At 47.2% G+C, this 12,354-nt stretch overlaps 1 protein-coding gene across 4 annotated transcripts in view; it reads left to right on the top strand.

Annotated features, from left to right (window-relative positions):
- ANO6 (anoctamin 6) overlaps positions 1 to 12,354 on the top strand; it is a 192,628-nt gene that overhangs the window by 80,755 nt on the left and 99,519 nt on the right. For all 4 annotated transcript variants that reach the window (XR_006604655.1, XM_004765581.3, XM_004765580.3 and 1 more), the window contains one exon: positions 253 to 332. Coding sequence is in view for 3 of the 4 variants with exons in the window: in XM_004765581.3 (XP_004765638.1) it covers positions 253 to 332 (80 nt within the window). In the remaining variant the exon portion in view is untranslated. The remainder of the gene's footprint in view (positions 1 to 252; positions 333 to 12,354) is intronic.

Here is a 12,354-nt window from a genome sequence, read left to right as displayed (position 1 = left end):
GTGATTTTCCATAGTTGATCTAGCCTCGAGCATTTTAAGACAGAGTATCCTATAAGCATGGCCTTGTCCAGTAGATGGAATAGCTCTTAAAGATTTTGAGTGGCCCTGATGGCTGAGAGTGTTGAGTCCCATAACCTGGGAGGTGTGCCACAAGTGCTGATACAGTTGTTCAACACCGATGCTGGTGATTCACAAGCAGAAAAGTATTATGAGCCAGTGAAAGTCATGCTTGCTTTCTTTGTTTATTTCTAGTGTTGGACAACATTGAACAGACAGCTGTCTCCAGTTTTGGAGCACTGGAAAGTCAGCCTGATTTCCGAACCCCAGAGTTTGTAAGTACTATTACTACCTCTTCCATTCTCACCAAATGCAGAAGGTTTTTCATGAAATCTTGACCTCAGTGCCTCTAGATGTGGCACAGGTCTCAGTGGCAGAGCTGTGTATTTAAAGCTCCGGTTCTCTGGGGAACGGGTTCCTGAACTACAGTGTCTTGTGTAAACTTATTCTTCATACTGTTTTGTACTTTCTGCAGTAAAGTAGCATCGTTCCTTCCAAAACTCCTCCTCCATTCACGGGTAGCTTTGCCGTTAGTTTCTGCCATCAGTGACTCTGGAAACCAGTCTCCCGTGAGCACATACAGGTACATTGCCCAGTCTGATTCCCACTGCACTATGCAGCCGTCAGTCATACGACCTTTATAGATGTATCTCGTAGGGCTGGGACTGTTTTGTTGATTGTTCCTACCAACGGGGGAACTAACTGCTCTCACTAAATTAGGCTCATTAAAGATTAGCCATGGTTCTCACTCTCAAGGAATTAAAAATCTTATTAGATGCTACTGTGATTTTATTAATGCCTTGTTTAAAGAAAATTAAGCACATAGGATGTCACGTGCAGAATGTCCTTAGCAAATAGATTTTATATTAGGCTCGTTTGAAGAGAGGGATGGGAAGAAGTGTTTCTCTGACTCACGTACCGTATTACTGCACCAGATGTGTAGGAAAAGCACGCCAGGATCCACCTAGATTTACTTATTTTTGCCCCTTGCTGCAAATGGCTTGTCTACCACTTCAGGAAGGCAAAAGGCTTTTTTGGTTTATTTTCAAAGTGTGACAAACAGTTGCTACACCAGTAATTGGCAGAGCACAATTGTATTATTGATAAAGAAAAAAAAAAAAAAGAGAGAACTCATTATGTGCTTTTCTTCTTCTCACTCATTCTTTATGGATTACTTACTAAATTCAGCCAAGAATAAGGAAACTAGGCAGTGCTCTGGACTGAAAAGGGATTGCACATGAAACTGTATCTGCAATGCCATTTTATTTCACAGTGTGGGACTCCTGTGGCGTACTAGCAGATTGCCTACTGTGAAAATCACTTGGCTATAATAGAAAGACCACGTATTCAATGACTTCCCTGTTACATTCAATGAGATTTTCAGTGAAGGAAAATTGCGAATGCCCACCAATGTATCCTGTATCTTAGTTAAAGTAGCAGGGCAGTTTTGTGGTTTTTTTCCCCTAACTTCTACAGTGAGAACGCCAAAGCAGAATTGATACAGATATTTCCCATTTGAATATGAAATTGATACAGACTCCCGGAGCTGGCCCTTTTTTGTTTTATTTTCTAACTGCTGCACGTTGATACTCTTCAAGCACTATTTCTAATCTACAAAGAGCTGTGTGCAGTAGAGTGCTGATGTGCTTGGCAAGCACCTATACGGTTCGCACTGATTGCCTGTGTGAAAATAAAAGTATTTTTCTCAAGAACAGATTTTAGTGTCTTAGGAGGTTTGAGATTGGCCTGCCTCAGCGAGGTCTTTGCAACAGGTAGTCTACACTGTAATCACACTGGTAATGTTCTTCTACCTTCAGTGTCCGCTTCTTGACCACCTTGTTTTCCTTTGCAAGGGGTGAAGGCTGGTGAGTCTAAGGATGACGAGGGGTAGAACTTGAGGATCACAGGATACACTGATGTTTTAAGAGATTTCTCTTAACGATGGGTCTGAGAACACCAAGCTGAAAGGGGATTTTTAGGCTAACTCCCCATGTTTTTCTTTCTCACTGTCACACCTCAACGATATCTAGAGCCCTTTCTTGAGACCACAGGAGCAGAGTTAAACTTGGTGAAGTATGGTTTTCTTAGATGTGTGGTTGAGACAAGATTTCTGTATCCAGTTATTATCTTTCTCTAGTTGCGAGTTCAGACTGTGTTTAGGAAGGAGTCCCTGATTTTCTTATGCTTTTTAGACATCTGCACCTCTGATGCTCGTTGCACGCCCCTGTCGCCAGGGACCGTGCCCACAGCCGCTTGCATTTCCTCCCCACATCCCCGTGGCTCCTGCCTCAGTTCCCTCCTACACAGATCTTTCCCAAACTGCTGCCTCCCTGGTAAACAAACAGGAGGCGCGTAAGGCTCCTTGAGAACAGAGTACCCGAGGGACTCAGGCACGACATGCAAGGGAAGCCTTTTTTTGGAGGCAGAAAGCGACAGCATCCGTAAAAACCGGTGGCTCTCATGTGTAGGCAGGTGGATTGGGTGGATGCCAGGACAAAACCAGGTATGTGGGTCCAAACCAAACATTCAGATCCGAACCAGGGGCACCAGCACAAACCCAGGAGCAGAGGGAGCGTGGCAGAAAGCAAAACTGCAAACAGAAAGAAGAGGGAGAAGAAGAAAAGGAGCCGAGGTTTCAGCACTCTGTTTTTCTCCATCTGGCATCTGGAAGCAGCAGCTGCCGTGTGCTGAGGTGAACGGAAACACAGCAAGGCGTAGACGGTATTTACCCAGGCTTTATCCTCAGCTAGCTCAGATTTTAGAAGGATCAAGAGCCTCGTGTTTTCAGCGGAGTATATTTATACAGTTTGGCCAATGGGGAGAATAAAACGCTTATCATTATTGGTTTGTATCCTTCAGGACTTCTGTTTTTCTTTTGTTTGATATCAGGCCCGTGCGAGCGATGCTGGTTGAGTACTTTGATTCCCAGCACGATAAGCAACGGGAAAGTTATCCTTCCCAGCTCAGGTGTCTGTGGCGATGCGTCAGGTCCAGCCAGCTTGCTGTCAGGACTGCGTAAATCAGGGATCGGTAAACGCCGCCGGAAAGCCCCCGCGTGGCCGGTTCTCGGTGGGGCCTCCGCAGCTGGGCCCGACTCTGAACTGCCCAGGGGCAAGCTGAGACGGACGTTGGGTGCCTGTGTTCTTGCTTGTGAGGAGCTGGGGACACATTCCAGCTGGACACAGCCCCACCTGAGGCGGCGTGGACGTGTGGACGGGGCCCCGCCGAAAAGGGCCTGGTGAAATGTTGGCTCCACAGAGAGTAACTGGGTGACCTTGTTGTGGTAGCTCGAGCTGTGACCAGCTCCATCCTGTTCTTTGTTTAAGCGCAGTGAAAATCTGCTTGTGATCTGCTTAATTAACTTAATATTTTATTCTGAATGTTGTCCCACACTGTTGTTTTTCCAGGTGTATTGAGATATGACGGACACAGTACGGTGAAGGTTTACGGTGTATGGCTCTATGCTATTTTTTTTCTCTCTGACATTATTGTTATCTCTAACTTCTTTTCCCTTGTGCTGATGAACCATAATTAATCCTATTGTAGTTTTTAAAGCAGTTAGTTCAAGGGGTATCTAGTGAAGGAAACGGTGACATAGCCAGATGCTCGGGAACCCTGTGGTGGGTGGCCATCATTTAGGGACATGGGCTCTGAAGACACCCTAGGTTCATGAGGACAAGGATTGGATTGTGGAGAAGGGATTTGGCCAAAGGGAGTCTGGGGACTGGATTATCAGATACCCAGATAACCTTGCTGAGTTCAGACTTTGAAGCAGAGGCTGCAGAACGAGGCAGTTCAGTTAGAACCGAGGCTGGGGAGCCACCAACACAGTAGTGGAGCAGGTACAGGCTTTTCTGCAGTGTGGTAGCATGCCGATGTAGGGCAACCCAGGCTTCCTCTGGTGCACTCACTCTCAGGTCTGCTTAAGAGCAAAGGTGACCTGAGGCCAGGGGCTCATCAGTCATGGCCGGCTCAGAGGAGCCCAGGTTCATTCCAAGCCCTGAGGAGTGCAGGAAGAGTAGGGAAAGGTTGAGTGATAGGGCTCTTTCTAGAGACCCTGACTCTCTTGGTACTGACCCAGGAACCTGGGTGCATAGGAGGAATGGGGTGTGGGGAAGAACTCCAGGGGAGCAGTGGGGAAGCTGCTTGTAGCTAGCTGGATGGAAACCAGGCTGACGTAAACACAAGAGCACATGGAAGGAAAGGAAAGGCTAAAGAATTGTATTTTATGAGCTGAGTCTCGCTAATGAGATCCCTCTTTCCATCCTTTCCAGAACTTGGGCTTTATGTCTAAATCTCCTGGCTTTTAGAGGCAGGAATACTCTAACCACCTCTTGTTTCATGCCAGTTGATGCTGTTTTCCTTAGTTTAGCTTCAGCCAAATTTGCAGTAAATAATAAGAGCTTAGGCTCGCCAAAGAGTATTAGGGTCATAATAGGATAAACCAGGGAAGATGATGAGAAACTACAGGATTTAGAAAGACTAAGTCGAGACAGAGACTTAGGAAGAGGAGGATCAGAGTGGAGGGAGAGGGGGTCCCCTTTGTTCCACACTTCTGTCTATGCAGAAAAGAGGTCTGAAGAGTCATTATCCTTGCTTGGGATTTTGTGTAACTGGGCTCCCTTTCTGAGGGGAGATACTGCTTTGCAGAAAATATTGTTGATTTCCTGAAATTGACGTTTGATTGTCTTTAACTAGATGGAAATATATACGATCCCCGAGAGTTAAAATATTACTCTGCTCTTTGAGGCACTAGAGTGAACAGTAGAAAAATCATCCCTGTACTTCTGGAGCTTACGTTTTGGTGGGGGAGACATAAAGGACAAAATAAATAAGATCTTAGGACATGCTAAGTCCTTTAGAGAAGGGTAAAGGAAGAATTAACACGTATGTGTTTGGGGCAGGGGCTGGCTGTGGCTTTAAATGGAATGGTCAGGGCATGTCTCAGAAAAGGGTGTGCAGAAGGGGACAGGTGAAAAGACCTGAAAGCAGGGGTGCTACAAAAAACTATTTGGAAATCTAGATGAAGGGTGTTCTAGGCAGAAGGAATAGCATAGACAAACGTCTGGAGGTAGGAGTTTGAGATACGTTTGAGGAAATGGAAGGAGGCCAGTGTGATGAGCAGAATGAAATGTGGTGAAGACAACAGATAGTGGGGCTTCATAGGCCCTTGTGAACACTTTGGTTTTATTCTGAACGAGTTGGGAAATCAATTAAGGGTAAGCCTTTGGGGGATAAACTGGGGGCTTTTGAGCAGAGGAATGATTTGACTGCCCTGCCCTGTGTTTTGACAGGATCACTTTGGTTTATTTGGAATAGATTACAGAAGCGTAGGAGCAGAAGCAGGGAGACCGCTTGGACTTCTCAGGAACCCAAATGAGAGGTGGCGGTGGCTTGGTCCTGAGTGCTAATTCTGGTGTTAGTGAGACATGCTCCAATTCTCGTATGTTTCGAAGGTAGAATCAATAGGATCTGTTGACAGATCAGACCTGAGGTGTGCAAGAAAGAGCAGTCAAAGATGACTCAAGGTTTTTGACCCTGGGGGACTATGGAAGGAGCAGTTTGAGGGGCGAATACGCAGAGGAAAATAAAAATTCTGTTTTCAGCACGTGAAGTTTGAGACATCCATGCAGAGATGTCGCTACGCTGTAAAATATACAGATGTAGAGTTAGAGCAGTGTAGCTAGAGATGTGGGGGTTGTCCGCACACGGGTGGTGTTTGAATCTGTTCCATGGACTGAGGCCAGCGAGGCCTCAGATGAAGAGACCCTGGACAGAGCCCTGGGGACTCCAGTGTTCACAAGTCAGAGGCCCTGAGGACAGATCCACAGAGGAGGCTGAGAAGAAGGAGCAGCGAGGTTGGAGGAAAATGAGGAGAGTCCTGGGAGCCAAAGAAGGTTTGAAGTTGGAGGGAATGACCAGATCTGCTGGGAAGGATGGGAAGTTGGGTTTAGTGGTGTGGAAGCCTTGGCAGGAGAAGTCTGAGCTGAGCAGTGGGATACAAAACTAGAGAGGACTGAATACAGTAGGGGGGAAGAGGAATGGGATACACAGCATTTAGATAACACGTCCAGTTATATTTTTCTTCTCTGAACATGAATGCAGAACAAGGTGTTATTATGTATGAGGACAAAGAGAAGTTTTTTTTTTTTTTTTTCAACTGAGCATATGTATCAGGTTTATGGTAACAGAACTTCTCATCCAATTGTTAAGACATGCTTTAGTTTCATACTTCCTGCACCTTAATAAAACAAGAATGAGGTTTTCCTTTTATTTTTTTTCCTCCAGTTGATTTTTTTAAAATTTTTTATTTTTTATAAACATATATTTTTATCCCCAGGGGTACAGGTCTGTGAATTGCCAGGTTTACACACTTCACAGCACTCACCAAAGCACATACCCTCCCCAATGTCCATAATCCCACCCCTCTTCTCCCAACCCCCCTCCCCCCAGCAACCCTCAGTTTGTTTTGTAAGATTAAGAGTCACTTATGGTTTGTCTCCCTCCCAATCCCATCTTGTTTCATTTATTCTTCTCGTACCCACTTAAGCCCCCATGTTGCATCACCACTTCCTCATATCAGGGAGATCATATGATAGTTGTCTTTCTCCGCTTGACTTATTTCACTAAGCATGATATGCTCTAGTTCCATCCATGTTGTCGCAAATGGCAAGATTTCATTTCTTTTGATGGCTGCATAGTATTCCATTGTGTATATATACCACATCGAAGAGAAGTTTTTTAATTTAGTCTGAAGATGACAGGCATTGCCCCTACCCCTGGCCAGGTTAGGCTGTAGCACGGGCAGTGGGCGGAGCCGGTCCCTTCCTGCTGCCCTTCTCCTCCTGCCTTGCAGCCTGCCCTGGATTCTCCTTGTCTTCTGCAGTGAGCACTGTGGCAACGTGCTAGTGTTGCACGGCGTCACCCAGTGCATGGAGGGGGCTGATTCTCCCGGGATCTGATAGCCAACTTGCCCCTCTGTAGCCGCCCCGTCCCCTGCCAGGTGCTGCTCATCGGGGCTGGAGATGGGGGTGACCTGCAGGAGGGGGTGAAGCATTCCTCCGTGGAGTCAGCCTGTGGTCCAGTGGGAGACTGACAAGGATGCTGCTCAGGTCTCTAGGAAGTTCCTGCCAGGCATAGCTGTGGGGGGCTGCGGCCCCAAGCTGACCCTACATGTGGGCGATGGTTTTGAGTTCATGAAACAGAACAAGGATGCCTTTGATGTCATCATCACTGACTTCTGCAGACCCCCTGGTCTCTGCCAAGACTCTCTTCAAGGAGTTCTATCACCAGCTCGTGAAGGTGGCCCTCAAGGATGGTGGTGCGTGTCCCCTGCCAGGGCGAGTGGCAGTAAGTGCCCCCCAGACCTCAGATTTCCCTTTGGCGACTTCCCCTTACTGTACCGTCCCCACCTACCCCAGTGGCCCGATGGGCTCTGTGCTATGCAGCAAATATCTGAGCACCGACTTCCGGAAGCTCACACAGCGGCTGACACGGAAGCAGGCGGAACCGATGCAGCGGAAATACTACAACTCTCATGTGCCCCAGGAGTCCCCATCCTGCCCCAGTGTGCTGCCCCCGCCCTGAAGGATGTGAGCTGAGCCTGGTGTTGCTGCCCTTGCTGCCCAGGACCTAGGGCCAGGGAGCCTCTGGGACGCCCAGGTGTCACAAGCCCAGGACAAGATCCCCTGCCCCACCAGCATGTCCACCATGCAAGCATTATAGGCCCCAGAGAACTGCCTGGTATGCCCTGCTGGACGGACAGTTTGTCTGTCAATGTGCTGTTCCACCCCCAAGTCTGTACCAGCTGTGTACAGAAAAAAAAAAAAAAGGCAGGAGTTTCTGTTCATAAGGTGATGGAAATTAATTCAGTAGGGAGGGAAAACAGGATGATGCGGGAGCAAGAAGGAAGGATTTTTGGAATGACATCCTTGAGAAGAAAAGAAAGGAATGGAATCCGGTCCATAAGTAGAGAGGTTGGACACCCCCCATGGCTGCAGAGAGAGTTTATTCTTACAAGTAGGAGGAAAACCAGTGTATTGGGACCGCTCCCCGCTGAGCAGGATGCCTGATGCGGGGCTCAATTCCAGGACCCCAGGATCATGACCTGAGCCAAAGGCAGATGCTTAACGACTGAGCCACCCAGGTGCCACCCCCCCTTTTTTTTTTAAGATTTTATTTATTTATTTGACAGAGACTCAGTAGGTGAGGGAGAAGCAGGCTTCCCACCAAGCAGGGGGCCTGATGCGGGGCTTGATCCCAGGACACCAGGATCATGACTTAAGCTGAAGGCAGAGGCATAATGACTAAGCCACGCAGGTGCCCCTGAAGTATTTTCTTGATTGCTTCTTGTTTAGCAGTGAAACGAGAAGCAAGACATTAACTAACATTGAGGAAGAAAGAAGAGCGTAAGAGACCTAAAGAGAGAGGAGAAGGTATGAGACAGTCATCTGAGAGTGGAAGCTCTGGGAAATGCAGTGTGATTTCCTCGCAGCACTAGGAGAACCCACCTGGGGTTTGTTGTCATGGCAGGTGTGTGGTTTTCCCATTCAAGTCCGGCTTTGGGGAACAGTACCTTAGACAACAAGTTTGATTTAGGCAATGTGGGGGTTTCTTCAAGCCAGTTCAGTGAAGCAAGACAGGGCTAAGAGAGTTTTAAGGTGTTTGCAAGAGAGTAGAGCACCAGGGTCATGAGCAGGATCAGGACAGTTAGACCTTAGTGGGGTTTGATAATTTTTGCAGTTGGGGTATTGGAGAGAGTGAACAGGAAAAATATGATTGGAGAGTCAGGATCTTTCTGACTAAGGGAGGAATTACAGTCATTAGGACAGACAGGGTCTGGGATACTGAGCATTGGAATGAGGGGCTGGGGCAGGGTAGAGTTGCAGGGACAGGGTGCTGGGAGGGTGGAGGTGGAAATCCCCAAGAATTATGTCAGAAGAAATGTCTTGGAGAGGTTGACAATGAGGCAGGGCTCAAATCTCTAAGAAAGGAGGGCTGGTGACTCAGGGATCAGTAGGTGGCTGTCAAAGGAGACGACTGGAGAGGTGGGAGAGAAACCTGAAGGGTGGCAGGATAGAAGCTGAGACGCAGATGACGTGGGGAGTAGTTTTGGGTGTTGCATAGGGACTCAGTCAGCAGATTCTTCAGCCTCAGCACCACTGACATCTTGGGTTGGATTTCTCTTGTGGGGCTGTCCTGTGTACTGTAGGATGTTTAGCAGCATCACTGGCCCTGGCCCATGGGATGCAAAGGTCCTTGTCCCCAGCTGTGACAACCGCATATGCCCAGACATTGTTAAATGTCCCCTGAGGACAAAATTGCCCTCATTTAAGAACCAGTGAGTTAAATGAATCCTGGAAAGGTATTAGGGTCACTGGTGTCCTTATATAGAGCTGTTTATGGGGAGTGGTGGGGATGCCCCTCTAATCCCGTTTGGAGTGGATTATGGAACAAGGAGGAGAAAAAAAAAATAGGAAATCCTGAACTCTCTTTCTGGGAGTCTGACTTTGAAGGGATGGAGGGTGAGAGAGAAGGAAGTGGAGGAGACAGAGAACCAGAGATGATACCCTCCTGTCGGATGGAACCCTGGACAGATTTAAATATCGATGAGAAAAGAGTGGCTTTGAGATGTGCTGTGTAATGGTTTATAGATCTGGAGGGTCCCCATTAGATGGGAGGAGCAGTGTCTCTAAAGATACGGGAGCAGCCGCTGGATGCTGCTGGTTTAGGGCTTTGTTGGAGAGAAGCAGAGGGAGTTCTTATCCAACAGCTTCCACTTTCAGCCGCTGAGAGTGAAGAGAACAGAATGTTGGGGTGGTGGGGGAGGGGGGGCAGGTGGTGCTTTGAAGCAGTCCTGGAGAGCCGGAGGAGCGGAAGACCACACTGGCCTAGAAAACAGGAGAAGCACGGGATGAGGATGCCTGGGCCGTGGTGAGGGCCCAGGTGGGGCTGGTGAGCCTGAATTCCAGCAATCCCAGCCTGCTTGCTGTGGATTCTCCAGGTCGCTCGGACACCCTGAAAGCAGACGGCAGGCTTCTGCCCGAGTCGGGGCTTCGCTAGATGGTCAAGATGGAAAGTGCAGAATACTGGTAATACCAATGAAATGATGAGTCTGGGAAATGTAACCTTTCAAAAGGAAGGGAGGGTAGGGAAGGAAACACGCATCCACAGATTGGTTAGAAAAAGTCACGGTGCCTCGGAGGGCATTGGGATTCGAGGAGGAGATGTTAGTGATGGTCCCAAAGGGGGACACCTGAGTAAGTGGTTTCGGAAAGAGAATTTTTCAAGTGATGACAAGGTCCAGGGTGAGACCATGGAAGTTCGTGCGTGAAAGGGAGAGCATCACTAGGGTCAAGTTGTGGCCCAGTCATGTCTGTGGATGCAGATGTCCTTCTGGATGAGGGACAGCATGGAAAGGAGAGGGAAATGGGAATCAGGGGCCAGATTTTCGGTGGACCAGGAGCAGCAGCTAGCAGGTGGGAGATGATAGGCTCTGGGAAACTCTGGGGGTTTACACAACTTGCAGGGACTGAAGAGGAGCTGCTTTTACCCCAAGAACACTGGGGACTAAGGGTCTGAGAGTGACCTATAGAATAGCGTGAATGTCAGCCTTACTTCTTTGCCCTGAGTGTGAAAGGTATGAAAGAATGATCAGAGCCACCTGCCCAGAGGTCTGCATAGTTTTGTTTTCAGGCTTTGTTTCAAAGTGTTCAGTCAAGTTTTTTGTTTGTTTGTTTGTTTTTAAGATTTTATTTATTGATTTGACTGAGAGAGACAGAGCAAGAGAGGGAACACAGGCTGGAAGAGTGGAAGAGGGAGAAGCAGGCTTCGCACTGAGCTGGGAGCCTGACTCGGGTCTTGATCCCAGAATACTGGGATCATGACCTGAGCCAAAGACAGACGCTTAACGACTGAGCCACCCAGGCACCTCTGATTGGGCAAGTTTTATTTCAAAATGGCTTCCGGGGTCTGTTTTAATCTCCATCTCCCCTCCCCCAGAAATCCAGACTTCATTTTGGTTATTTCTGGCTTAACTGGCCCTGAGGTAAATGAATTGGTGCTGGGGCTGTTGAGGGAGACTGGCAGTCCAGAGTCTTTCTGGCTAATGGCCCTGAGGTAAATGAATTGGTGCTGGGGCTGTTGAGGGAGACTGGCAGTCAGGGTCTTTCTGGCTAATCTCAGAAACCCAACCAAAGTCCCAAGGTCTGCCTCAAGATCCCAGGATCTTCAGGACCTGGAAGACTGGGAAAAAAACATTTCTTTACTTGGCTTTGTACTCTTGTGTCTTCTACAAAGAAATAGGATGGCTTTGTTTTGTAGGTTTTGGCACTAAGTTCACCAAACTAAAAGAGAAAAGGAACTCACCCAAATAAGGAAACCAAACAAAGGAACATGGATTTGGCAAAAGATCTCAAAAGAAGAAAAGAGACCAAAGATAGGCTAGTAAGAATAGCTGAATTGGCCCATTTGCTATGGTAGGAATTCATCTGGCATTTCAACTTTGAGAGCATTTCATGCATTCAGGAGCAAAAGGTGAGGGAGCGTTTACTTTGCCTGAATATAGAGAGAAGGGGACCTACTCGTTTGCTTTATGTGGCTGATTCAGAAGCTACATTTGTTGATTTGTTAGGATTGGAGGGTAGGAACAAAAATAGGCCAGCGTGCAAAGTCTCAGTCAGAGATTTCTTTCTGAGTCACTTCTTTGGAATGCAGAATGTATTTTCCCAGAGAAACAGTCATAAATGATGACTGGGCTTTTGGTCCAGCTGGACCAGACCAGCTACGACCAGTTTAACTCAGAGTTAACAAAATTATCATTCCATGCTCATAATCCTCTGGAATATCCCAATCTTATTTTTTCCACTATTACTAAAAGTTAAGAATAAAAGTGAAGTCTGGAGTGAATGTGTTGAATGGAAGCTTGTGGAAAAATTGCTTAGCATGGTGAGTGAAAGAGAGAAGGATTGACTAGCAGTAATCTAAAACTTGAGGAAGACTATTTAATGGTACAAGAAAACAGAGGGGGGAAGAACTTGTCCGCTTCTATATTTCTTTTGTCTTTTTTCCTTTAATTTTTATTTGTTTATTTATTCCCATGCTGCATAAAACTAGTGTAGAAAGGCATGTCGTTATTCCAAATGAGTTTAAATTTCTTAGCTAGAAGGATTATGTGTCAACCAGGGTATTCAGAGGACATGTGATTTGCTCCTGGAACCACAGTTGGGAATCTGGAGGTGATATGGGGGCCAGGACAAGTTCCAGAATTGTAGAGGGACAAATATAACAGTTTTCCAG

This window comes from Mustela putorius, unplaced genomic scaffold (genome assembly GCF_011764305.1).
Source record: "Mustela putorius furo isolate JIRA1106 unplaced genomic scaffold, ASM1176430v1.1 tig00537227_pilon_pilon_pilon, whole genome shotgun sequence".
Lineage (NCBI taxonomy): Eukaryota > Metazoa > Chordata > Mammalia > Carnivora > Mustelidae > Mustela > Mustela putorius.
The sequence above is the reverse complement of the archived record's forward strand: the minus strand, read 5'-3'. Positions and strand labels throughout refer to the sequence as shown.